Here is a 25,701-nt window from a genome sequence, read left to right as displayed (position 1 = left end):
ATACCCATATTCCCAAGAGTGCTCGGGCAGCACAAATTGGACTCAATGGGTTTAAAAAGAAAAACATAACACAAAGTTGAGAGAGTAGGGAAGGGAGGTGGATCTGAGAAACGCTGAATATGATCACAATACATTGCACAACATTCTCAAATAATTAATAAAAATAATATTATAGGGTATGCTGTATAAAAATGGTTATGAGAATAAAAATAAAAATGGCCAATACTAGATACTCACTAAACCTGTAAGGACAGCTGTATTTTCCTAGGTGGGTTTTAAAAAAACTAAATAAAAAAGTTACCAAAACATACAAAAGATTACCTTTAGAATAGGTAAGTTTGGGGGTGGGGGATCTTTTATTATTTTTGAGACAGGTTCTTTCTACATAGCCCTGACTGTCCTGGGGTCTGTGTCATTACATAGACCAGGCTAGTCTTTGAACACACAGAAATCTGCCTGACTCTGCCTCCTGAGTGCTGAGTTTAAAGTTGTTCACCATCATCCTTGGATTTAGTTAGGTAGTTAACTAATTTTTCTCTTGCTATAACTGATGTACCTTCTTCTAGCTGCCTACTGGGCCATTTTTCATCTTTGTTTTCAACTCTGCAGGTCTCTTTTCTTGAATCCCTATTTCTGACACCATCCTTCTGCCCCTCACTGTCTTTTCATTGCTTTTGTTTCTTGGTGTTTGCATCTTTCTCTCATCTCCTTCTCTCCACTACTGTAGTCCAGAACTACTCTCAAATCCCTGGTCCCATTTGTCTGTCACCTCACAGTGAATCTTGGGTCCTCTATCCCAGCCACCTCAGAACATGTGTTTGCAATCTGAACCAAATCTCATCCTCTCAAGTATCACTACCCATATCCTCAAAACCACAGGCCCTGCTTAGGAGCCAACACATAAAAATGATAAATCGTTACATGTTGTCAATAAATTTATATGGGTAGGTTCTTTTGTTTCTCTTCCTTATGATACTTCTGTCTCCTCAATCAGCTTTTCAGCCTTGAAGCTCCCTTCTCAGTTTCCTTATAGAGCAGCCTAAGGACCAGTAAGTTTAAGCCGTATCTCCATCTCAGAAATTTCTACTTCTCCAAGCAGAAAACAAATTACATTTCTCAAAGAAGGGAGCTTTTTAAACCCTCAGGGAAACAGACCTCATCAGCCCAAGACACTGAACAATACACAGAAAAACTGCAGCTCAAGAGAAAGCCTCCTACACCCAGCTCTGCATCACTCAGTGGCATATGCCCAACACCAAGCCTGACGACTGGGATATAGTGCATAATCAATGTGTTTTAGGGTTGAATGGACTGATGAATTGACACGGCTGAAATGAGCATTTACAAGTGCCAGTAACCCTTTCAACAAGAACTCAAAATGCTGGAACCTTACCCTAAATATCTATAATAGACCTGGTCTCGTGCATCCTACATACTCTACTTCATATATGAAAACATGCATGATTGGGCTGGAGAAATGGCTCAGCAGTTAAGAGCCCTGGATGTTCCACCACAGGGGCTGGGTTCAATTCCCAGCATCCACATAACAGCTCAAAACTGTCTGTAACTCCAGTTCCAGGGGATCCATGGGACCAGACAGGCACATGTACGTGTGTGTGTGTGTGTGTGTGTGTGTGTGTGTGTGTGTGTGTGTGTGTTGTGTGTATATGTGTGTACATACATGCAGGAAAATACCTATACACATAAAAATAAATAAATCTTTTTTTAAAAAACATGCACTATTATTTCATGTCTATGCCTTGGTTACCATATTGCCAGGAGCAACTCTAAACACCACTGGTTATGGTATATATCAATATAAGGTTCATTAAACATGAAGAGATATAAAGATGATAGATAATTAGGTAGGTAGATAGATAGATGATTGATAGAGATAGATAGATAGATAGATAGATAGATAGATAGATAGATAGACAGACAGATAGATTGCCTGATTGTTGATCAATCCTGACACAATATTATATTAGAAAGAAAGACTTTTGAGAGAGAAATAAGGAGGGTGGTAAGAGAACAGAGAAATAGTAAGAAGACAAATATAAACAAGGACATTATATAAATATACTATAAATATACAGAATGCCAAAAATATGCCCAATATTACATATGCTGACTAAAAGGCAAGACCAAACAGCCAATGCACTAACTGTCAAACTATCACTAACATCATGCGGAAGTAGTTGGAAAGGTTACGTTTACAGCAACAAGAAAAGGAAAGAAAGCCAACAGCATCTTACACGTGGCTCTCCGAGCTTTGGCAGGTTCACTGGTGAGGTCGTGCAGGACAGCCTGGACGGTGACCTCATACTCCGTGTTAGGAAGGAGGCCGGTCAGCTGCACATCGTTCACTGTCGGCCCCACCTGCATCTGCTTATGGAAATGCCAGAGGTAAAAAAGACATTCGAGTCAAATGCTCCTACTTTCTGGGAGATGCAGTAGAAACCTGTCCGTAACAGGCTTCAGTCGTTAGAACACAGGTTTTATGTTCAAATACAAGAACTGTAATTTTTTTCTTCCATGTCAATGTTTTTTTTTTTAATATGTTACAGGTCACAAACCTTATTTCCATTTTTGTTTGGGGTATGAAGTCATAAACTGAGTCGCAGATGCTGCAGTACATTACAACGGTAAACCTACAAAGTCTGAGAAAAGCTAAGTGATTGAGGAACAGACAACTCTCACCTCCTTGGGTTTCGTGGCTTCTGGGGCTCTCACAGGGTGGTGCGACACAGTATAGCCAGTAGCTCCTCCCACAGGCTGCCATTGCACATGCATGGTGGTGGGGCCAACATCATAAATGTTCAGGCTAACCACAGGGACTGGCACTGTGGAAATACAAAGGAAGACCTCAGTTGATAAATATATATGCTAAATAGAAAATATATTGCTCGAGAAATTAATGAGTTACTATAGTTCCCTCCACCCATAGAAACCCAACGTCCGTGCTCATTCTACTTCACTCCCCGGGATACACATTCCAACTTCTAACTAGAGGAAAACTCTCAAAGTTCAGATTACAAACGGCATTCCACTGAAACCATATAAAAGCCAAAATAGATAAACTTTCTAAGACTTTAATCCCTTTTTCTGGAACATCACTAAGCTAACTATGTTTATTCTTTAGTCAAAGAACTTCAGAAAGAAGCTACCAACACATATTTCATTTCATTCTTTAAAAAAAAAAAGAAAAAACATACTTAAGATGTAAGTTTCACACTTCAGTGACTGGGACACGGTGGATTTATCAGTAGCTGGCAAAAAGTCTTACGCAGGCCATCACCTGTTTGTCTTGGAGATGAAATGCTGGGCTATGTCCCTGTTGCTGTTTCCCATGTGACTTACGGGTTTTCTCTGTGCCCTTCAGTGGCTCGCTGTATTCATCTTCAACCACAGAATACACATTCACCACATATTCAGTCTCAGGCTTCAGATCTTTCAGCACTGTGCTGGTTTCTAGTCGACTCACATAAAACTGGAAGGGAGAATGAAGAGTAACATTCAACTCTGTTCTTTTTGATGGACCTCTGAACAGCCACTTGCAGGAGTTTAGAAGGGATCCCATGAGGCTTTGCCTCTTATTTGGAGAAATTACTAGATTACAGTGAGATCTCAGGTGATCACATAATTTGTTCTCCCAGCTATCATATTCGTGTTTGTAAAACTAGTAAAATTTGTCATCATGAAAATGTGTCCCTTGCCAACTTTATGAGTCTAGTCTAATTAAATAGATGAATCAATTAACTCGTATGAAAAAAATGCACTGATATTCTGCAGTAGTTAGAAACCATTAAGAACATTTTTAAAAAGCTGTTTTCCTTTCATGAAGTCCAAACAGAAGTGCCTGTCTTGAGAGGAACAGAGAGTGCCATTCTTCATTCATCTTTTGTCTCTCGCCCAACATTCTCCTCTGAGCTCTGATGAGGAGCGCCCAGTCTCAGCTTAAGGAAGGAGTGCTTAAGTGTGATCGGCTTACCTCCTGGCGTTTCCCTCCAGAAACAGGGTAATATTCCACCTTGTATCTATCCACACTGTCAGAAGGGGGTGTCCAGCTCACTCTAAAAGAACGGTGAGTTCTCTCTGAAATAACTAGGTTGGTTGGTGCTTCCAGGTCACCTGTGTGTGGAAATAAATGATACACACTCTTCATTTCTGTAGCAGGATAATGAAACAGGAAATTAGATTGAGGCGCTGCTGATCTGTGTAGAAGATTTTGCAGCCTCCCCTTAACACGGGAAGTAAATAACGAATCTGTACAGAGGCCCATTGCCCATTGACCTCTCTGAACAAATGCTCAAAGTGTTCTTAGTCTCAGAAGATTCAAACTAGAGTTTATTGTCCTTCTTTTTACATGATATCTTGTTCTTTATGAAACCACTAGTTAAAATGTCACCTAGACCCAAAACCTCTGAGTCATCTCTGACACCCTCTTCTTTCTTAACCCCTTCCACCCATCAGTAGAAAAGACCTAAGTCTAGACAATTTAACTTTTCTGTGGTCTGAGGTTAGACCAAGTTCACTACCCCATGACTATTCCTGTACATGTTGTTTTCAATGAAGATAACACTAGTTACTTTTCTATCTTGAGTTTTCTCAAGGAACTTCTTGTGTGTTTAAATATAAGTAAGTAATAAGAAAATCTAATTATGTTTTACTTAAGAATGAATGAAAACAAGCAAATATTAATATTTCACAATATGGGAATAGTCATTTTTAAATAGCCTGTTGTGGTTTCTGTGGGTAGATATGAGTGAAATAATTAATACATAACAGTATCATGAGAATAACAATAAAAATGGACATGATAAATACATTAAGACCAAAAGCAAGATGTTGCAAATAATAACTCAAGGAGAAAGGAGTTACTCCTAAGAGTCCATAAACATGGCAAATCACTGTCATATAAGGTCCTTAGGGTGAATATGTCTACTCTTAGCAACCCAACCTTCATTGTACTTGGGTCAAAGTCAAGCTTGCAAAATTATCAAGTAGTTTTACTGTCTGGGAAACTTCAGTGAATGCTACTATTACATAGTTGATTAAAAAAAAATAAAGAAAAAACAGATAAAAGATGTTTTCATCCCCACTCAGAGTGGACTCCAACTGAATAAAAGAGACAATTCTCTCAGCGAACCCAAAGCCAGAAGCCTACAAATTCTGGCTGCCCAGATGGTCTATTTCTCCAGGGAAAAGGTCAGTCTGTTGTTCACAATCCAAAAGAGAAAAATCTGAAGGAGTTCGGAGACAGAAGTTCAAGACGGAACATGAAAAATATATGTGGATGTAACCAAGGACACAAACCTCGTGAAGCCCTTCTGTCACACTGTTTACTGAGTTCACTCTACTTCTCTGAGATGACTGTAAGCTAATGACAGGCTGTTGCTGCACAATCTACACGTTTAAGAGAAATGTCCTCATACTCTACAGATCATGGATTTATTGTCTGTTTTGCAAAACCCTTCTGTGCTGGTGCTTTCGATGTCCAGTCGTAAGGTTTGCAGAAACATTAACCATTCTGGGCCCTCCCTTGTCACCGCAAACCCAGCTCTGAAATTCTGTTTCTAAAACGTAATCCCCTGACATGGTTACCTCATTCAAAGCCCACAACAGCAGCTCTAGCCATTTGACCCTAGCTAGGCAACCTCTCCAGATCTGTGTCTTCTCATGATTTCGAAAGGCCTAAGCTTTAAGATTGTAACTTCTCTTCACACTCAGGGTCGAGCAGGGTATAGAATAAACTCTGACAACATACAGCTGAGGAAAGCAGAGCAGACAGAAGATGCATCTCCCAGTCCTATAGCATTGGGAAGCTGGGAAGAGCTACCAAACATTCCATAGTGAGCCAAGTTTGTCAACGTGCCAGTCGTAGCCACCTGGGCGCCATAGCACCAACGTGAATCTGCTTCACTCCTCAGCAGGTCTGAGCTAGAAAAGGAGCGTCTTTTTACTCTTGCCTTCTCTTTTGTCTCCTCCGACTTTTGTATGCACTGACCTAGCATATAACCTAGATAAAGCCTTAAATAATCTCTTAGCCACTTTCTAGCTTGGTGCCACCCCAGCAACCCCTCCCCACAAAAAAAAAAAAACAAACCATTTATAAATGAACTACTAAAAATAAAGTAGCAATGCTTAACTAGGAAGTTCCTCAGAGCAGACATTCAGCACCAGTAGTGACTATTCTGAGAAAGTCTGGAACCACTTCTACTATTTTTATGAGGTTAAATTAATTCTAACTTTCCCAAAACCAAAACAAATTAACGGAAGGCAGTTTTACCATGATACTCCTATATAAAAAGAAAGGGATTTTCGCATGTAACAAGGACCAAATTTTATAATTAAATTTCTCAAAGTCTTTGCTTGTTTACTAAGTACCAGATGCAGACATTATAAATCTCGATGTTATATTTAGCCACCACAACTCGGGGGATGCTCCTGGTATCTGGGGGGCAGAGGCCTCTAAATGCCACTGAGCGCTCAGAAGGTCTCCACCCAAATATACCAGCACCCGACTAAGCTTACCAGGGCCCTTGACACTGTTACACAAGTTGATGGTGAGGTCATCCACGATCTTGGCTAGTGAATCAAAATCTGCTACATTGTATGCATGGATGTCATCGGGATCAGTGGCAATCATCTTTAACTCAACTTCGTCAGCGTTCTTAATACCTTGAAGACGGTTAAGCACAAGTTGAAAGCACCTTTCAGAAAAATTAATGGAATGAAGCAAATACTTCAGACCATTTCTTTTTACAAGTGTTCTAGCGCTGTGTCTATATTAGGAGGTGTGTGTGTGTGTGTGTGTGTGTGTGTGTGTGTGTGTGCAGATGCCCACAAAGAGCTTTGTGAGCCACCTGATATGGGTGCTGGGAATGGGACTCAGGTATTCTGCAAGAGCAGTGCCATTCTTAACTGCTGAGCAATCTCTCCCTCTTAATAGTATTTTTAAATATAAAATTCACTTTATTGTAATGATCTCATAAAAACATGGCAGAGCTATATTTTCTCTAGATACATGTAGTACATTTCCCTAACTCTGAAACTACTTTTTGTAGACAAATGCTGGGTTTTGGTGTGTTTTGTTTTGTTTTGTTTTAGCTTCTGATTTCACTATGCTCTGATGCTTCTCTGATATTCCTAAGTCTTGATCATTCCAAGACAACTATATCTGAAATTAATATTAGTTTTTATCCATTTGTTATATAATATCAGTTACTTTCTTGCTAGATTTTTGTTTGGAAGGGTCAAGAATTCTATTACCCTCTGGTTTGAGTGAGTATGGTAATCCAATAATATTTTTTAACTACAAAAAAAAAATAATAAATCCTCCGCACACCCGCCACCCCAAGGCATCACTACCTTCTCCAGTGCTTACCAATAGCAAACAGCTCCACGCCATCATCCTTGAGTTTCTTGGATGGAGCCTCCACATCATCTTGTGATTTTCCATCAGTAATAAGAACTCCAATTTTTCGAGCACGTGGCCTCATGCCAGCCTGAGTCTTGAAGCTCTGTTGGCGGATGAAATTCAGAGCCATGCCTAGTGGGGTTTTAAAAGACAGCCAGTCATATCATCTTTCAGCTACCTGCCTGACCAAAAAAAGCACATGCTGAAACTGCACCAAAACATCCTGACTCACCCGTGAGGGTATTTCCTCCTTTGTACGGTAAGTTGGCCACGGCCTGTAATAAACTCTTCTTGTCTCTGTGAGCGTTTAACTGCCACTCTGTTCTGGGGTCTCCACTGTACTGAGCGAGAGCTACAATAACAGCACGAACGTCAGGTTTTATAAAAGACCATAAGGAAATTGTCAAAGGTCTTCAGTATTGTCGGAACCTACCAATCTGTACTCTCTTGGGACCAATTTCAAAGACTTCCACAATGCGAGAAATGAAGCTTCTCACAGTTCTAAAATTTGCGCGGCCAATGCTCCATGACCCATCCACCAGCAACACGATGTCTGCTTCGGCCCTGGTGAGGCATTCCATCCCTGACACAGCAAGGGTGAGACAGGACAGTAAGGGGCATGTAGTTGGCAGGATGCCCCCTATGCAGCCCCTGCCACCCAAGCTGTCTATTCCAACACTGACACTAGGACTTAACAATTTAAAGACACAACTACAATTTGTTAACCTGAAATAACTTTCATGAGAATCCATTTCTTTAAATATCATTTCAGTGGCAAATCTCTTCTTCACCTGTTACTGTATTTCCTGACCAGCAGCATAGGCTCTAGAGATTTTAGTTAAATTATGATGGTCAGTTTGAAAGTCTCATATGATCAATACCTAAAATAAAGCATGAGAATGCACAGCTATCTAATATTAAATATTAATAATTTGATAAGATTTGGATGAGATGTAGGTAAGATGTTGCATTCTTCAGACATTAGCAAATAAGTATAAGATAACCTAATTAAAGGTATAAACGATAAATGATTCCAGTGATTATAATAATTAAGCTACCAGGTAACTACTACATGTTATGAAGGGTTAGACACATGATTCTCAAAATCTAATCTTTCTGAAGTAAAGACATGTTTTGAAAACCTGAAACACTGTTATATCATTTCATTGTTAACTGTTTAACTTTTTCACTGACTGTAGGTAGAAATTAGGTAAATTCAGACAGCAGAGTTTGCACATTTAAAGAATTAAGAAAGAAGGAAAACAAATTAGAAAAGTATGCAGAGAAACATACAAATTGAGAGCTGTAGAGACAACAAACAACACAAATAAAAAGCTAAAGTGGTTTGGGAAGAGAAAATATCCCAATATCCTCAGTGACAAGCTACAAAATAAAAATATAAATCAGTTAATATCATCATAAGTAAACAATGAAACAATGAAAACTATCAAATTTGACACTTTCTTTTATCCATCTTTAACTTTAAATGTTTTTCTCTAGTAGCTTGTGACCCAGCTATAAACTTCCCCATCTATTACAATGTTATCAGATCATCTTTACATCACTTTTAAAATGAAAGAAAATTAAGTATAAGTAATACTCATCACACTACCAATTACAATTACAATGCTCCATCTGTGCATTACTTTTCTCAAGGTGGAAGATGCCAAAGCACTGTTCTAGGACCCACATCTTTAAAGCCTTCTCCAGCTCTGCTATGACCGACTGGTTTTAGTAAATGATTTTTCTAAAGTTTAGAAGTAAAATCTCCTTCCTACTCTCATCTTTAATTCTATTAAATGCTGGCTTTGCTTACATCAAAGCCATAATTATGGCAAGGGACAGCACATCTAAAGGGCTTGGGCTACCATTTTGTTACAAATCATGAATGCACACTTTCTGTATAAAGCCTTCTTTCTCAACCCAAGCAACCATCAGAATAAAAAACATACATATATATATATATATATATATATATATATATATATATATATATATAGTTAAAAAAATGTATCACTAAAAAGAAAAAATAGAAAGTATAACTACTGTTCTTACACTTCATAAAAACTCATTTTTAAATAAAACAGTATTTAATTAATATAAAACTAAAAAAGAGAAGCCAAAAAAAAGGCTCAACTGGATATTTGAAGCAGTTTTTACAAACATAAAATAGTATGTGAATTATTTAAATTTTAGCGAAACATTATAATTACTTGTCATTGTTTAATAACTTAACACGTCACATTTGAGAGTTTCATAGTACTATTTTCCCTTAAAAATATAACTTCGTTTCTTACCAGAAGATAAAAATGGTGTTACAGTTGTGTCAGAAAGAGTTGTCATTTCTTGCCCAATGAGTGGTAAGCTTTCTCCTCCATCAAACATCCCAAAAACATTCACTCTGTAGGTGGTTCCTGCCCTGAAATAGTGATATGCAGAGTGGGTGTGGACCATGGTCTCAAAGGAGTGGTCTTTATTTTGTTGAAGACACTCATCCTCACTAACCAACTTTCACCCAGAGGAACTTGAAATATTCAGTATTGGGGAAGAAGAAATATAGTTGCCATCACATTCCAGCTTGGTACTGAGGAATCCCGGGAAACTAGCCACCCGGCATTCCAGGGAGGTCTGGGGGTTTACGGCACCACCTCTGGGCTGGCTCTGCTTCCACAGGCAGCATCCCCTGTTATGCCTCTCACTGTGGGGAAGAGCAAGCTGCCTTGCTTCTGCTGCCTTTGAGATGCAGGCTTTAAGATGATTGAAATGTTCTGTGTCTGCAAGATGACCTAAGACACCCAGCACTGGGCGATGTCAAACAGTGACCTTGCTGAATTTTATCCTGCCTACTCAAGTGATAATGAACAGCAAACATTACACAGTTGTCAACATTACTGAACAAACAAGAGGAATGTACAGTAACACATTTAGGGTCACCGGACGAGTGTGGAATACTGTTCAAACTCACACCCCCTTGTTTTCCAACTCACTGTCTGGAACTAGACCTTTAATCAACCCTACACTCTTTTGCCAGCTGGCAACAAGCACAGACTCTGGCCTTTGAGCTGCAGCATGCCTCACTGCAGTGACACCCACACTGGGGGGATCTCAGAATGAGTCACCTGGACACACATTTTCACATGACTACAATGGCAGTGAAACTACGTGAGATGGACATGTCAAAAGTCATTCCTGATCGCTTAATTGAAAAAAATTGTCTAGAAAATGAAAAGTATTTGTCCAACTTTAATTCTTTGCTAGTTTCTGCAAACACATGCAGTAGTTTTTTGCGTAAAACCTACTAATGTATATAATGGATGCAATCTCTATCACAAACATAATTTATTCCTACCTAAGCTCCTCCAGGACAACTGTGTTGTCATATGGTCCAAGGACCAATTCCCCAAGTCTTCTGTCATCGCCTGTAGGGTGGAATGTGACTTTGTACCCTTTCACTTCCCCAGGGGCAGGCTCCCATGTCACTCTGAAACTTGACATCGTTGGGTCAGAAGTTTTGAGGTTTCTTGGTGATTTAAATCGAGAGGCTGTAAAAATAAAAGGGTTTTAAAAAATATGTATATTATCAATAAGATAGGTGTAAGTGTTTTGTATTAGCTCCCACCAAAATGTGTGTGTGTGTGTGTGTGTGCGTGTGTGTGTGTGTGTAAGAAGAGTCAAGTCCTATAGGGCAAAATGCCAAGTTCAATAAAATCCCTGAGAAATGGAGTTCTGCTCGAGCAGATACACAGTCCTCAGAATTCAGGTGAGTTTGGGGTTGTTACATTAGCAGGCAGAATACATTTTATCAGGGACTAGATTTATAAAACAACTAACGTACTAATTAGACCTTCCCACCTAATAAATGTGGTCTAATTTATTATAGATTTAAAATGTTTGCATATGTGGTGCTGAAGCTTGGCTCCAGAAGCTCGTTTTCTGTTGGGTAAATACTCTCTCTATATAACTCAACCCCCAGCCCCAGATTCAGTTTGAAATGTTTACAAGTGAAATAGAGGCACTGCAGCCTTCTCTTGAAATGCACCGTACTCTCTCCCCCAAAGGCACCACTGATACTGTTCTTGCCCTGTACCTGTTGTTCCGGAGCCTTGCCTAAGCTTTCCTTCTCCTGTCTTATACATGGGGAGAACTGTGATGTCGTAGGTGGTCTGGGGTTGAAGTCTCTTCAGCACTGTTGAAGTGACTGTGGGCGGCACCTTAGCAACCATTTGTCTGCCCCCCTTCTGGGAACGGTACACAACACGGTAGTTGACAACTTTCCCCGGTGCTGGTTTCCACGTAACTCTCATCGTGTGCTCTGTTTCTTCATCCACTTTTAAGATTTTGGAATCTTGGGATACTGTGAAATAAAGGGGAAAAAATGTACAGTATGTAAAGAGAAAACATTCTTGTCTGCCTCTTCCTTCATGTAACAAGAAACTCTGAACTCTTACATGTGGACACAGGTAACTGGCTTAGCATTGCAGTCTCTTGTGTTCGTGATGGCGTGTGAGCCTAATCTGAGCATGGCCTCAGCAGAATGCTTTTGCTTTATCCAGTTAAGACAAAAAAATAGAAATTCATATTGCAGGGATTTCCTATTTGCATTCTAGAGACTTTAGTAAAGAAAAACATCAATCTCCAAAGATGTGGTTTTAAATGTTTTTTGATTGTGTCTTATCTGTAAAGAATTCCCCTAGTAACAATGACACAAGAATACTAAAGATCAAAAACAGGGAGTTAAAATTTTTATTCAGTTCTTTTCAGGAGCTAAAAACTGTAAATGACTGACCAAAGTTAGTATGGCCGACACTAACCTCGTCACCACATATGTGTAAGACTATGAACACAAAACAAGCAAGTCCAGCACATAAAACCATCTCAAAAGCTAGTAGAAGAAAGCAAACACATCAAGTACTTTAAGAAATTCTGTGTATTAGTATCTATCTAATGCACAGCTAACATCACTAAACTATCTCTTTTACTAATATTTCACTGTTAACAGTTTCACTAAGTAACTGTTAGAAACAGATCACCCAATATCTTCAAACAGCCAGGATCTCCTTTCTTATAAATGATGAGTTCATCAGCAGGCTCGGTTAAATTCAAGGCAAGATTCTTAAGACTCAAAGACTCACAAGTACTTTCAGAAGGCACTAGAGCTGAAGGCAACAAAACCAACTGCCTTTCCCGATTTTCGGGGAAATTTTTGTATAGAATGGATGAGAGTCATAATGAAACAGCTTTAAAATGGGGAGAATAAAAACTTTGTTGAGACAGTTTTTAGGCAATGGGCATCGCTTATCTAAAAGGCACCAGCGATCCCTGGGACTTTAGGAAGACGCTCAGCTGGCTCTATGGTTGGCGATTTTATTGCTGTGATGTCTCCACGCACCAACACAGGCAAGTGGGATCCAGATGGAGCCCTGTGGTTTTCCTAACTGACAAGATAGAGGGAGCCAGAAGCAGAGCCCTTCGGTAGCGCGCAGGCCGTGAACTGAATGCTCCGCAAATGTACAGACCTTCTTTGAATGCCCAACCCAGGGTAAGGCAGGGCCTATGTGTGAGGAAAGTACCGCAAACTAGGGAATGCTCCACCCAAAACAAGCAGAACCGCACCTGAGGCTCATACGTGGCCAGAAAGGTTCCCCGAGCCAGAAGACCAAACGTCAGAATGTAGATTATTAGTAGGTGATTGCCTCAATAACAAAGTAAAGGTGTTCCTAAACTAAAATGGGGCTTAAACTAAATTACAAAAAATTCAAACTATTTCCAAATAACTACATTCTACATAGGCTCAATGTTTATAGTAATACACTGTCCAGAATCCATCAAGTTAAGACTCACAATATCTGGATTCAAATAAAAAATTATTAGGGATATCAAGAAGAACAAAATAATGACCTAAATTATGGTTGTAATAATTGTGTCCTCCTTAAAAATCATGTTGAAGCTTTAACCTCCAACATTGATACTTATAGGTAGGACCTTAGGAGAGGAAATTTCAGTTAATTGTAGAGTTTCTGTAGATGAGGTCCTAATCTAATGAGATTAGTATCCTTAGTAGAGAAAGTGGAAACATGACTTCATGCTAGCTCTCCCCAACTCCCATCTCTGATGTAAAGAACCTAAGTGCGTTGTGTGTGTATGTGTGTGTGTGTGTGTTTGTAGGTCATGATACCAGAACAAAAGGAGGATAGTGAGAGAAAAGGAAGAGATTTCGAGGGAGATAGGAAAATAGAGTAATAAAAATACTTAGGATTTGAGAGGAGTAAAAGGGAACAAACTAGAAAAAGAAGGAAAAGAAACCTGGAGGCAACGGATGGTAGCAGTCTGGGGGGAGTACAAATGGCAATGTATAAAGAGACAATAGACGAAGAAGCCACAGCGAAACCCATTACTTTATATGTCAGCCTGAAAAATAGTGTTTCAACTGTATCTTATAGTAAACAAAAAGTGAAAACTCTCCTCGGAGTATGGTAAGTCATCCTTGTCAGATATAAAGTTCTCAAATTTTCTTCACACAATTTACAACTGAGAAAAATGGAAAGTTAAAGTGGCTAAAACACAAACTTTTGTTCTCAAAAGAACAGAATCCCAAACTCCCAAATCCTTTATGAGATTCAAAGTGTTAATAGCAGGTTACTAGCAGTGTTAATAGTGTTAATAACACCTTAAGGTTCTCTGTGGATCTGCTGTGTTTCTGTGTTTTTATCAACTCTTTAGCAATAAAGAAACTGAAGTGAGATAAAGTGCATCAAATCTATCTCATTTTTAATGGGAAATTTTATACAAATGTATATGTAATTGGTATATGTGTATATATCTATACATATATATACATATATTGGTTTTTTGAGACATGGTTTCTCTTTGTAGCCTTGGCTGTTCTAGACTTGCTTTTTAGACCAGTCTGGCCTCAAACTCAAAGAGATCTGCCTGCCTCTGCCTCACTGAGTGCTGGGATCACAGGAGTGTGCCAAAGAGCCCAACTGGGAAATCATAATTTATGAAGAGAAAAAAACTTTGGACAGAGTGCAGGGAATCTTATGAAAGAAGGGGGAGATAGAAAGACCTAAAGGGAACAGGAGCTCCACAAGGAGAGCAACAGAACCAAAAAATGTGAGCACAGGAGTCTTTTCTGAGACTGATACTCCAAACAAGGACCATTCATGCAGATTACCTAGAACCCCTGCACAGAAGTAGCCCACGGCAGCTCAGTGTCCAAGAGGGTTCCCCAATAATAGGAACAGGGACCATCTCTGACATGAACTCATGGGCTGTCGCTTTGATCACCTCCATCTGAAGAGGAAGCAGCCTTACCAAGCCACAGAGGAAGACAAAGAAGCCAGTACTGATGAGACCTGATAGACTAGGGTAAGATGGAAGGGGAGGAGGACCTCCCCTATCATTGGACTGTGGGAGGGGCATAGGAGAAGAAGATGGAGAGAGGGTGGGATTGGGAGGGGATGGGGAAGGGGCTACCACTGGGATGCAAAGTGAATAAACTGTTATTAATAAAAATTAAAAATTAAAAAAAAAAATTTGTCCCTTGTGGGGGGAAAAAAGCTTGTTGGCTTCTCATAACTAAAAGTCAGTGTTTCTCATATCATGAATAGGTATATCACATACTACAGAATGCTGTGACAGGCTTACACTCCGCGAGTTCTCTTCATGTTTTAAAAACTCATGGTGTATTTTTAGACACACCCCATGTCATTACTGAACCAGCCACTATGAGGAGGGACAATGGATATTTTAGTCCCAATTCATCATTTTCATGGCATCAATATTCATATGCCATGTCCTTGATTTTCAGTGGAAAGTGATGCTGGACACACTTCTACACATTCCCTTGGAAGCACATACAAAAAAACTGTGATTTTCCGAAATGAAAAAAAAAAAAGAAAAAGTTTTTCTTTTTAAAGTTTTCCTCTAAATATTTAGAAATGTCCGTGACTAACAGATGTTTGCTGTTGCTTCATTTTGTCATTGCTGCTGTTTTATTTGGTTTGGGTTTTGTTTGGTGAGGTTTAAATAGTCTTTGCTTTTGGGGGAGGGGGAGGAGGGAATGTTCCTATTTAGCTTTTTGTTGCACCTATGCACTGTACATGCTACATGGTTATTTAAGGACGTCGTCATATGAAATATAATGTGAATTGAGTACATTCCTCCCATACCCAGGCCTTCCAGTTTCCTTGCTTAGAACGCTGTTCATGTCACAGCAGAAATGAACAAAGTGAGGCCGGATCTAATGGGACAAGCATTTAATCGCAGCACTCAGGAGGCAGAGGCAAGCAGCTCTCTGAATTTGAAGCTAGAGTGATCTAACACAGTCCAAGGCAGCAAAGGCTACAGAGTGAAACACTGTCTCAAAACATAAAAATAAAAAATAGTCATCAAGAAGCACAAATATGTACCAGGTGTCCATCCTTCCCTGCCTCCATATACACACAGCTCTCTCCATTATTCACACACCCAACAAAGGAGTACACTTGTTGAAATTACTGAATATTCACACTGTCACTCAAAAAATTAAAAGGAGAACTAAGAAGTCTTGACGCCTCTTTCCCCGGTCATGAGATGAGACATGAAAGATAGTTCATAATTATCCACTACAATAAAACAGAAGTCAACCCAAGCCACAGAATGTTGAACGGGTTTTTTAGTTAATCTTAGCAACGACAACAGGGGAAGGGTAAACGAATCTCTGATTACCCTCACGTGAAAAGCATAAACTCAGCGTTCTCTGACATCCTTAAGTGGCTAGGCACTGTACCTGGTGCTCTGTCTACTGTCATTTCATTTAATCCTCATGGCACTACAAGGGAAGAAATTTATCATCTGTATTCCACAGATTAGGAAACTGACACTTGAAAGCTAAGGCACTTGACCAAGATTATGCAACCACAAATGCTCCTAAATTCTCAGTCTACATGGGAGCTCTATTTTCACTAGTTGAGTGTCCTAGCTAGCTGATCTCTTTACCAAGAAATAAAATGGACAAATATATGGGGCTGGGAAGAATTCAGAATTGTCCAAATATGTTATTATTTTCCATATCTGGACCTAATTTGAAATTAAACCACACTTCTTAAACATTGTTAATGTTCACTCCTTATTAGCAAGTGAAGAAAAAAAAAAAAAACAGTGGTTAAACGGCATGTCACTTGGGCTGATTAATCATAAGGTAGCACCAACATTCACCCCAACACACCTGGGATGTTACCTACATTCAGTCGTGGCCTCTCCCGTCACAGGCTCTCCTTCTCCGCTGCTGTAAGTTGCAAACACTGAAATTTTGTACTTGGTCTCTGGCTGCAGGTTCTCTATCATAGTATGAATTGCATCTCCAGGAAGATTTTTCTCTCCGGCCTCAATGTCATCATAAAGTGACTTCCAGGAGACCCTGTACCCTCGAACCATCCCTGGAGCAGATGTCCAATAGGCCCCGATCGACGTGTCCGTGATGTCTTTAGTGACTAGATCCTGAGGTGAACCACGTTCTGGAATGGAGATTAAAGGAGCACACTTTTTGAGTATCAACTGAGTATTCACTCATCCTGGTAGACATCCTAATCTACTGGACCCAAATTCAGCCTATCGAAAATTGATCATTCTTCCAGAGCTTTGGGGCTGCTTTTAATCAATGGAGCAAATCAGAGGAAGAAAACTCCAAGCTGCACGATTCCTAACTACCAGCCTTGCCCATGTGCTCATTTGTAGTGCAGGGTCCTCTAGGCCAAGACCAAAATCCTACTTTGAAGAAATACACGCTTTTAAATTCTTTCCAAAGGGGAAAATATGTCTGAATGTCAATATTTTATCACACTTCAGCATGCTTTAGGACACAGCCCACTGTTCACAGAGGCCTCCTTGTCATTACCTGGGTTCTTTTCCTTACTGTCTAATTTTAATAATCTCAATGTCATTATATGAATTACAGTAAGTACAACACTCATACACCACTTGCAATCCTTAACTCCCAAAATTGCTTTCTAAACAGACTTTTACTTGCATATTCAGTTCAAAAGAGTACAAATACAAACTTTCAGCATACCTTAACTTTAATGAAACTAAAAGTCACCAATACTCCAGAAAACTTAAAGGTATTAGTCATCAAAATAGAGCACACCACCTATTCTTGCTAATCAAAGCTAATAGATTTAATAATATATTACATATATTACTAAATAAAAATGTAGAGACCTCAACTTAATAATGTGCACAGATGATTTCTAATAAAACCCTCACTTTCCATAGTTTAAATGTAATATAAATACACTGGTCACTTTGTATTGGCTGATTTTACTAGGGTTTAAGCCACAGTGTGACATAAATATAAAACTATCTGCCTCCTCAGCATCCATCATGCCGGTAATTGTTTTACATCCGTGTAAGTGATAGTTCACATACTAGATTTCTGAAAGCTGTTGCTTCCTTAATGCAGGGTGGAATGAACATTTCAGACCTACTCATAAACAATTAAGCATTGACCAGAAAATAAAGATAATGATTAACAACCACCACCACAAAAGTCAGCACACACTCTCCTCCAACATGGTAGAGCTTAGAGGAAAAGATAAATAAAAGAGAAGCTGGAATGCCTACCAGATCCTAACGGAAAGTTCTTATTCCATTATAAATAACTTTGAAACCAGACAGGACATCTCATCTCTGGAAGGAAATTAGCTGCATATTTCACTGAAACCAAGAACACTTATTTTCAAGAACATAGTGGCTTTTTTCTCTCAGCATTAAAAGGCTAAAAGCCTCTTATAGAAGCATTTGCTGCTTGCATGGGAATAACCTCTATATTTTCTTTGCTTACAGAAGCAAGTAAACTTCAAATTATTAGCTTCTGAGCTTGGTTTGGTTCTTCATTGTTTTGGTGACTGATTTCTCACAACTCTGTTAAGTTTCAAGTCTGCGATACACTTTTTCTTTGCTTATTATAGATCATTTTTCCACATGTGCATTTGCTTTTGAATTTCTTAGCCTGCAGGCACAAAGGCTACTGGGAAATGAACTCACTTGATAGTGACTTTGGATTTAAATAAGCTAGTTAATGCATTAATGATATTCTCCAAACATACAAAAATTTAACTTCAAATATGGGAATATTCTTCCATAAGGGTCATCATCAGCTTCTACTTTTCCTAAGGGCTATGCTTTTTGGTCTGTTTTTCTCCCTACAGTCTACAGCGCTGAACTTATGGCATTGTTTGTTTCCATGACAACAAGCAACAGCCTCACAAACACAAGCAAATTATTTCACTCTGAGAAAAATAACAGGAAGAGAATTGTGATTGATGCAAAAAATGTTTCTGAGCTGAAAACAAAAAGATCCCAGATAACTAGACATGTCTTCCCAAGGGTTTAACCAGCTATTTTAACACTCAAAAGACCTGTAAAGCTAGAACAAATAACTAGCAAAATCACAATACTTTGTCAAGTACATTAATTTCCTGAAATTAATTCGCCAAAGCCCTTTTAAAGACACAAATGAAATAGCAACTAAAAAAATATTCGCATTCTCACTAAAGGCACGCCAACAATGACTTGAGTAACCTCGGAGGAGATTTGAGCCTGTAAGCCAGAGTTCCTGACTGACGTGGATGAACATCATTACAGACACCCATGTCACCACATTCCTCACGAAAGACAAAGTTCAGACCCCAAAAAAAGGAGAAGCCAAGTGACAAATACTTCAAACCGTTTTTTTTTTCTATCAGTCTAAGTGGAAAGACTTATTTCTCAACGTTGGTGTATAGGGTTTTCGAGCATCCTGCTACTTTGTCTCCAAAGTAGGTGGCTATGCATTATAAAGAAATAGAAGATACTTTGTAACATGTGGATCTTTTTTGAGAAAAAGATAGATCCATGGGGAGACCGTTTTAGCAAACCTACAACCTATGAAGGTCTTTTATTGTTTGTTTGTTTGTCTGTTTGTTTTTAAATGGGATCTTGGTTGGGTCAAATGTTAGATTACCAAAATCTGAAGCAACTACATAGGAAACTGTGATGAAAATGGGCAGGATGCAGGCTGGCATGTGGTTTAGCTTGAGGTCAAGTGTGCAACCAGCTGAGTGGGCCACCAGCAAGCTATGTCACTTCCTAATGCCTTGGCAACAAAACCTCTGGACTGGACATGATTAGGTGCATAGAAGTGCTTTGTGAGGCAAAGCTCAGCTCTGCTCGAATCAGACCACATGAGGCTGTCTAAACACTAACCGTCCCTAAAACTCTTTTCCATTTGCACTGTGATTCAGTCCTCCGTGGATCTTAACACATATCTTCCCTTCACACACTGACCCACTCTCCTTCTACTCCCCACCAATCTTCCTGGTTCCTTTCTGCTCCCCTCCGAGACTTACAGAGCTGTTTCTTCATGAGATGGACAGAGTGGTAGTGAACCTTCACACTTGCTTTTGTCCGGAATGACAGCTCCTCGAAAATAAAGTCTTCCTGGTAAGCAAAACTGGTCAAAATGTGGGTCATGAGGATGATCTCTGAGACAGCTTGGTAATCCCTCTATTGTATGGTTATATTTCCAGGCACATCAAATCCAAGTCACTTGAAGACTGGCCCTCGGAGAACTGGAAGGCTGACTTAGCCTATCACCACGTGCTTTCCATTTCATAAAACGTGGTGCTGGATGTCTCCCTCTCTTCTCTCTGCCCTATCCTCTCTTAAAAGAAAATGCTGCTCAACAACGCTTTGAACAGCACTCTTACAGGGTTTAGTCAAAGTGCCATGTAGGCAGGCATTTGCTTGTTTAATATGTTTATAGTTTCTGCCTCAAGGAAGGTTCAGCTATCAGTAACTACTGGAAACTATTTTAGTTTGGTTAGATAGGCTTAAGCAGGGGTCCATTTTTAGAATGTATAAAAGGAGAGAGCGGAGAAAAGGAAAGCAGGAAGTCAGAGCCTACTCCAGGCACAATAACTGGGGCAGTGAGCAAAATAAAAACAGGCTTCATTTCTTTATCACTATCTTGCTGTGTTGAGATCCACAATATTGTAGTGGTTGCTCCCTACCCCCACCCCCATGATTTCCTCAGATGTTTGTTTTATGATTCTGAGGCTTGCTCAGGTTTCCTAAGGGAATGTTTTTCAATAATGTTTACTCTCATAGCGCCTGCTTTCTCCTGCTCTGAACTGTGTTATCTATGTTTCGTTTGTCTCTGCAGTTGAAGTTATTGCTTTGTTTCAAATGTGTCTTCCTAGGGCCATCACTGCTTTCCCCTTCAATTCCATCCCGCTAATGTCCCCATACATTCTTCTTAATAACAGTGTAGAGGCAAGGAAGTGCAAGTTCTGTCCTAAGTTTAAAGGTATAGAGCTCAAGCAGATTTTGAAACCTTAGTATCCAGTCAAAGAGCTGAGAATAAGTGACTTTTGAGTACTTGATCCTAAATAGAGCATGCTAACACTCCAGGCTTAGTGAACACTGCAAAAGAGCGGTAGAGAGAACGTAAGAGGGGAAAGGGGGGAATGCTGTGAAACACCGTCTTTTGGACATGGCACGACCATTGCACTCATGACCTCACAGCTACACAAAATCAAGCCAGTTGATATTTCAACACGGAAAGAGGAGGAGCTCGTGAGGCCCCAATCCTAGCTGAGGAGATGTTAGTTGTTATTGGCTACTGGGAGAAGAGTGTTGACCATTGGCAGAGCGTCTAGGCTCAGGCCAATAGCCCCAGGCCCGTATGCATTCAAATATCACTACCCGGACTCCAGCAGGTTATATTTTTTTAATGAGATAATGAAAGCAGGAGGATGATGTGTTCAGGGTGAGAAGTAGAGTGTCCAGGGGCAGTTAGGGATAGATCTGATTAACATACACTGTATACACTTATGAAATTGTTTAAAAAACAAATTAGGGACATTCTTAAAAACAATGTTGGTGTTCAGCATTTCTGTTCTGACTAAATCATGTTTGTAGCTATACATATGTACGTATATATTATTTAAATGCATTTTTTTCTCATGTCTGCTTGCATCGTCTCATTGCTGATGCAGTGGAAGTGGTGCAGACAGGTGTATTTCTCATGATCTGAGCATCCACAAAGAGCTGAATTATACAATGTTTTCCACATGCCATGCCAAAGAACCAATGTCTCATTTAAGTAACTTTCCTATGTTTCCTTAGCTCTTTTCCATTTGCCTTCCAAAAAGGAAATTAGCATCCAATTCAAACATAATTAAAATATAAATTAGCCAATGATGATAACTGAAGAATGAATCACCCTGTAATGAAGCTGTGTTTCACCTTATAGATTGTTCCAGCCAGCCTTCACTGGACTTCACACAGCACGTTCAGAAATAGAAGTTCAATTTAAAATGTAATGTAAATGCTCTTCTAAATCAATTTGTCTTTTCCGTTAGAGCTCAGCTCAAAAGTCATCCAACTTTCCACAGAAGACTACAGAAGACCTGCTCCTGGACAACATTCATGTGGAAACAGAACCAGGGCCACCATTCCAGAGGACAGAGTTCACTGTCGACAACTCAGCCACTTAAAGGAAGAAGCAATTTGTAAAAACCTAACAACTAAATTGCAGTTCTGCTTCAGAACTGCATGAGTAGAGATCTTTCTTTCCTAATTATTGCCTCTCCAAGTCTGACTTAGCTTTATTTCTCTGGCGGGCAATTAAGTCACAAAAAAAGGAAACTGAATTAGCATTCCATGATCATGATAAAGTTCTCCAGTGACGTCAGAATGCTTATTCCTCAATGTATGATTTTTTTTTTAAATTATGGGACAGCAGTAAATCTAAGAAAACAAAGAAGCCTTGTTTAATCCACCTTGGAGAAGTCCATGTTACTATACATAAGGCAGAATCCCTGCCCTGTGCTGAAAACCTCACTGTAACAAAATGTCAGCTAAGTCAACTTGGTTTGATCTGTAGGAAGCCATTCATGTCTCAGGCACTGGCAGGTTGCTACAGCAACTAAAACAAAGAAAATTCTAAAAAGGCATGGTTTCCATAGCCAGAAAGTACTCAAAATTCAAAAACAGAACTGTCTTATTGTCAGACTGATATTTCCATTCACTTTTGGTGAATCTCTGAATCAAAGCTAAGCATTCTTCAATTAGATTTGTCAAATAGGTTCCCCTCCCTGTCAAGTCCCAACAGTGACTAGGAAGGTTTCTACCCAGGCTCAAAGTACATTTGCATGCACAGCAGGGTTTTTAGTAATTACATTAAGCCTCTCTACCCTGATGACAACAACGGGAGTTAGGGACCATATAAATCAAACTTAATGGCTTCTGCTCAGATTCCTCTGAAGTTTGGATCTGAAATAGCAATAAACTCTGCCTTTGTGATTCTATCACACAACAGTCCTAAGCCAACCATGAACTTCCCTAGCGCCAATGCTAATAAATCTCTCTTCCAGAGACGGGGAATTTTCAGATCATCGGCTGCATTTCAAAAAGAAAAGGTACTGGGAAACAAACAACAAATGAAGGTTAGGGATGGTTGTAGACCATGCAAAGGATTCTAAAAAGGGAAAGGCAGGACTTTTGTTCTTTGAATTGAAAGCCACGTGTTCTCAAGGTAATCTGCAAATTTTTCAACCTACAGAGAGCTCTTGCTGGTCCACTCCAGGCCCTGGATAGGAGAAGCATTCCTTCAAGGTCTGCTCTTACCACCTCCTCTCCCAGGAGAAAACCAGATTAGAAAAACAGCAGCCCTCAAAAGCATTTGCCTGGCTCTACCCTGGGCTTTCCACTCCTCACATTCACCATCATATCCTATTCCTGTATATGGTATGTGAATTTGGCTGAGTTGGTATAATAAAACGAAATGGAATAAGCAGGGGCAAAAAAAATCTATTATTTTAATTTAGCCACAACTACACTTCCACAGACTCATCAAGTTTACTATACATAATGCAATTGGAGTAAATATGTTCATAAAACAGAGAGATAGCACTTTTGTGATCTTCGTAGTAGGCCAAGGGCTCTAATATAAAGAAGTCTTTGATCTTTTTTGAATTTACTTTACTTCCTGTCCATCTTCCTCAGAAATCATTTCTGGTCAAATACACGAAGATGTATGTGCTTTAACACTCACACATGCAGACAATTTGGAAATTGTGCTATGCCATTTATATAAAGTTATAACTTATAAACAACAGTACTATACCCATTTGACTGAAAAAAAAATCAAAGATAAAAAATATGGTTTGCTGGAGACTAGGATGTACACTTTGCTATATGAGATTTCTAATACATTATTCTTGGTGAAAATACTTTAATTTTTAAAATCAAGAAAAATGAGTGATTGGGCAATGAAAAGCTACCTAGACTGGATACAGCTATGGTAAACATCAGCTTACCTGCACTAGTCCACACGAGACTGGCCCTGTCAACATCAATCAGGGAGTGGGGGAGCCTCTGAACTCTTGGCTAATGACAGATTCTGAGGAAAGGGGAGGCACTGTCTTTAGTGTACACTCTACTAATCCACACAGCGCCAACAGATAGCTCCAAACCCACAGTCACACAGACAGCCCTGGAGGATCTCAGTAGATCACAAGACAAAACCAAAGGACATGAATGTGAAAGACAGTTATGTAGACCAGAGAGAGAACAGAAGTAGTAAGGAGATGGGAGGAAAAAGTCTTCAGTATGCAAAGCAGGCATCGATACATGAAAGTACAAACATAAATACATGATAAAAACTAAAGTTAATGAAGAAATTTTTGACTGAGTATGAATGTATTTCTTTTCTTTTTTTTTTATCAGTTACATTTTATTAACTCTGTATCCCAGCCGTGTCCCTATCCCTCATTCCCTCCCAGTCCCTCCCTCCCTCCCTCATTTCCACCGTGCCCCTTTCCAAGTCCACTGATAGGGGGGACCTCCTCCCCATTCATCTGATCCTGTTTTATCAGGTATCTTCAAGACTGGCTGCAAAGCCCTCCTCTGTGGCCTAACAGGACTGCTCCTCCCTTCGGGGGTGGGGAGACCAAAGAGCCAGTCATTGAGTTCCTGTTAGAAATAGTCCTTGTTCCCCTCACTTTGGGAAACCAATTGGTTACTGAGCTACCACAGGCTACATCTGAGTGGAGGTTCTAGGTTATATCCATACATGGTCCTTGGTTGAATGTCAGTCTCAGAAAAGACCCTGTGCCCAGATATATTTGGTCCTTGTGGAGCTCCTATCCTTTCCCCATCAGACCAACTCCCCTTCTTTCTTATGATTCCCTGTACTCTGCCAAAGGTTTGGTCATGAGTCTTTGCTTTGAAAACCCTGCTAGTTAGATGAATGTATTTCTAAAATGTAGATTAAAGTACCAGAGGCCAAACGGGACAACCAAATGAAAAGTATTATTTCCTAGAGTCTCTTTATATGAAAGAAATTTTAAGAAATAAAATCTATACCTATTCTGTAAACAATAAATTTTCCAAGTTTGTACTTTTAAAAATATCCTCTGAACGTCTATGCTGGAAACACATGCAAACCATGTGAAGAAGAGAACATCAAAAGGTCAGGGGAGAACATACTTCTCAAGCTCTTCCGATGACACAGTGCTTCTATTGCCTGGTCCTACTCCATGGTTAAGGTAATTTCCATGTCTGCCTCTTATTTCCAGCCAATCAGTATCTTTGTACTACTAAAGCTTTAATTTTCAGGCATCAATGCTAAAATTACTGTTATTTTATATATGGTGTTTTATGGTTCCGAAAAGGTCTCACCAACCTTCTCCCATTCGGGCTCCATAGCAACCCTAGGAAGAAAAGAGGAGGACCATTCCTCCATGTAGAGGCAAACTGAGATGGTGGGAGGACATTTCAAGGTCACATAGATAAGTGGCCTAGCAATGCTCTTCCGGTTGCCAGTATTCTACACACTGGCATTCAATATTTTTTTAAGACCTCTGCTGAGGATGCGTTTTATTTATTATTGGGATTAAACTCTTGATTGTGATTACTTAACCTCTTCTCATTTGTTTCCAAAACTTTATTTAGAATCCAAACTCTCTTCCGCAAGCCTTGTTGCTAATGGTTACAGCACCAACATTCCTCCAGTCTCCTGGATGCAACTGACGTTGGGCACTTTGCCCAACTCCACTGGGTTTTTTGTTTGTTTCTTTGCTCTCAAGTCATAATTAATATGAACATTCTCTAACAATCATTTCACATAAGCAGTGGAAAATATGATCAAAAATGACATAAACTTAAGAGTCTATAGTGTAACCTCATTTTCCTTAACCACTCGTGAATGCTTTATGAAAAAGATGAGTAAAGTCAGAGAATGGCTCCCACAG

At 39.6% G+C, this 25,701-nt stretch overlaps 1 protein-coding gene across 5 annotated transcripts in view; it reads right to left on the bottom strand.

Moving 5' to 3' along the window:
* Col12a1 (collagen type XII alpha 1 chain) overlaps positions 1-25,701 on the bottom strand; it is a 114,918-nt gene that overhangs the window by 65,044 nt on the left and 24,173 nt on the right. For 2 of the 5 annotated variants that reach the window (XM_060384709.1, XM_060384711.1), the window contains exons 14-25: positions 16,648-16,920; positions 11,508-11,774; positions 10,770-10,962; positions 9,718-9,839; positions 7,854-8,003; positions 7,653-7,772; positions 7,388-7,552; positions 6,535-6,681; positions 3,992-4,131; positions 3,361-3,490; positions 2,701-2,843; positions 2,256-2,388 (exon numbers count right to left, since the gene is read on the bottom strand). In XM_060384709.1, the coding sequence (XP_060240692.1) occupies positions 2,256-2,388; positions 2,701-2,843; positions 3,361-3,490; positions 3,992-4,131; positions 6,535-6,681; positions 7,388-7,552; positions 7,653-7,772; positions 7,854-8,003; positions 9,718-9,839; positions 10,770-10,962; positions 11,508-11,774; positions 16,648-16,920 (1,983 nt within the window). The remainder of the gene's footprint in view (positions 1-2,255; positions 2,389-2,700; positions 2,844-3,360; positions 3,491-3,991; positions 4,132-6,534; positions 6,682-7,387; positions 7,553-7,652; positions 7,773-7,853; positions 8,004-9,717; positions 9,840-10,769; positions 10,963-11,507; positions 11,775-16,647; positions 16,921-25,701) is intronic. The other 3 variants (XM_060384712.1, XM_060384710.1, XM_060384713.1) reach the window with 2 other exon arrangements.

Source organism: Meriones unguiculatus, chromosome 6, assembly GCF_030254825.1.
Source record: "Meriones unguiculatus strain TT.TT164.6M chromosome 6, Bangor_MerUng_6.1, whole genome shotgun sequence".
NCBI classification, from domain to species: Eukaryota; Metazoa; Chordata; class Mammalia; order Rodentia; family Muridae; genus Meriones; species Meriones unguiculatus.
This window is presented reverse-complemented; position numbering and strand designations above follow the sequence as displayed.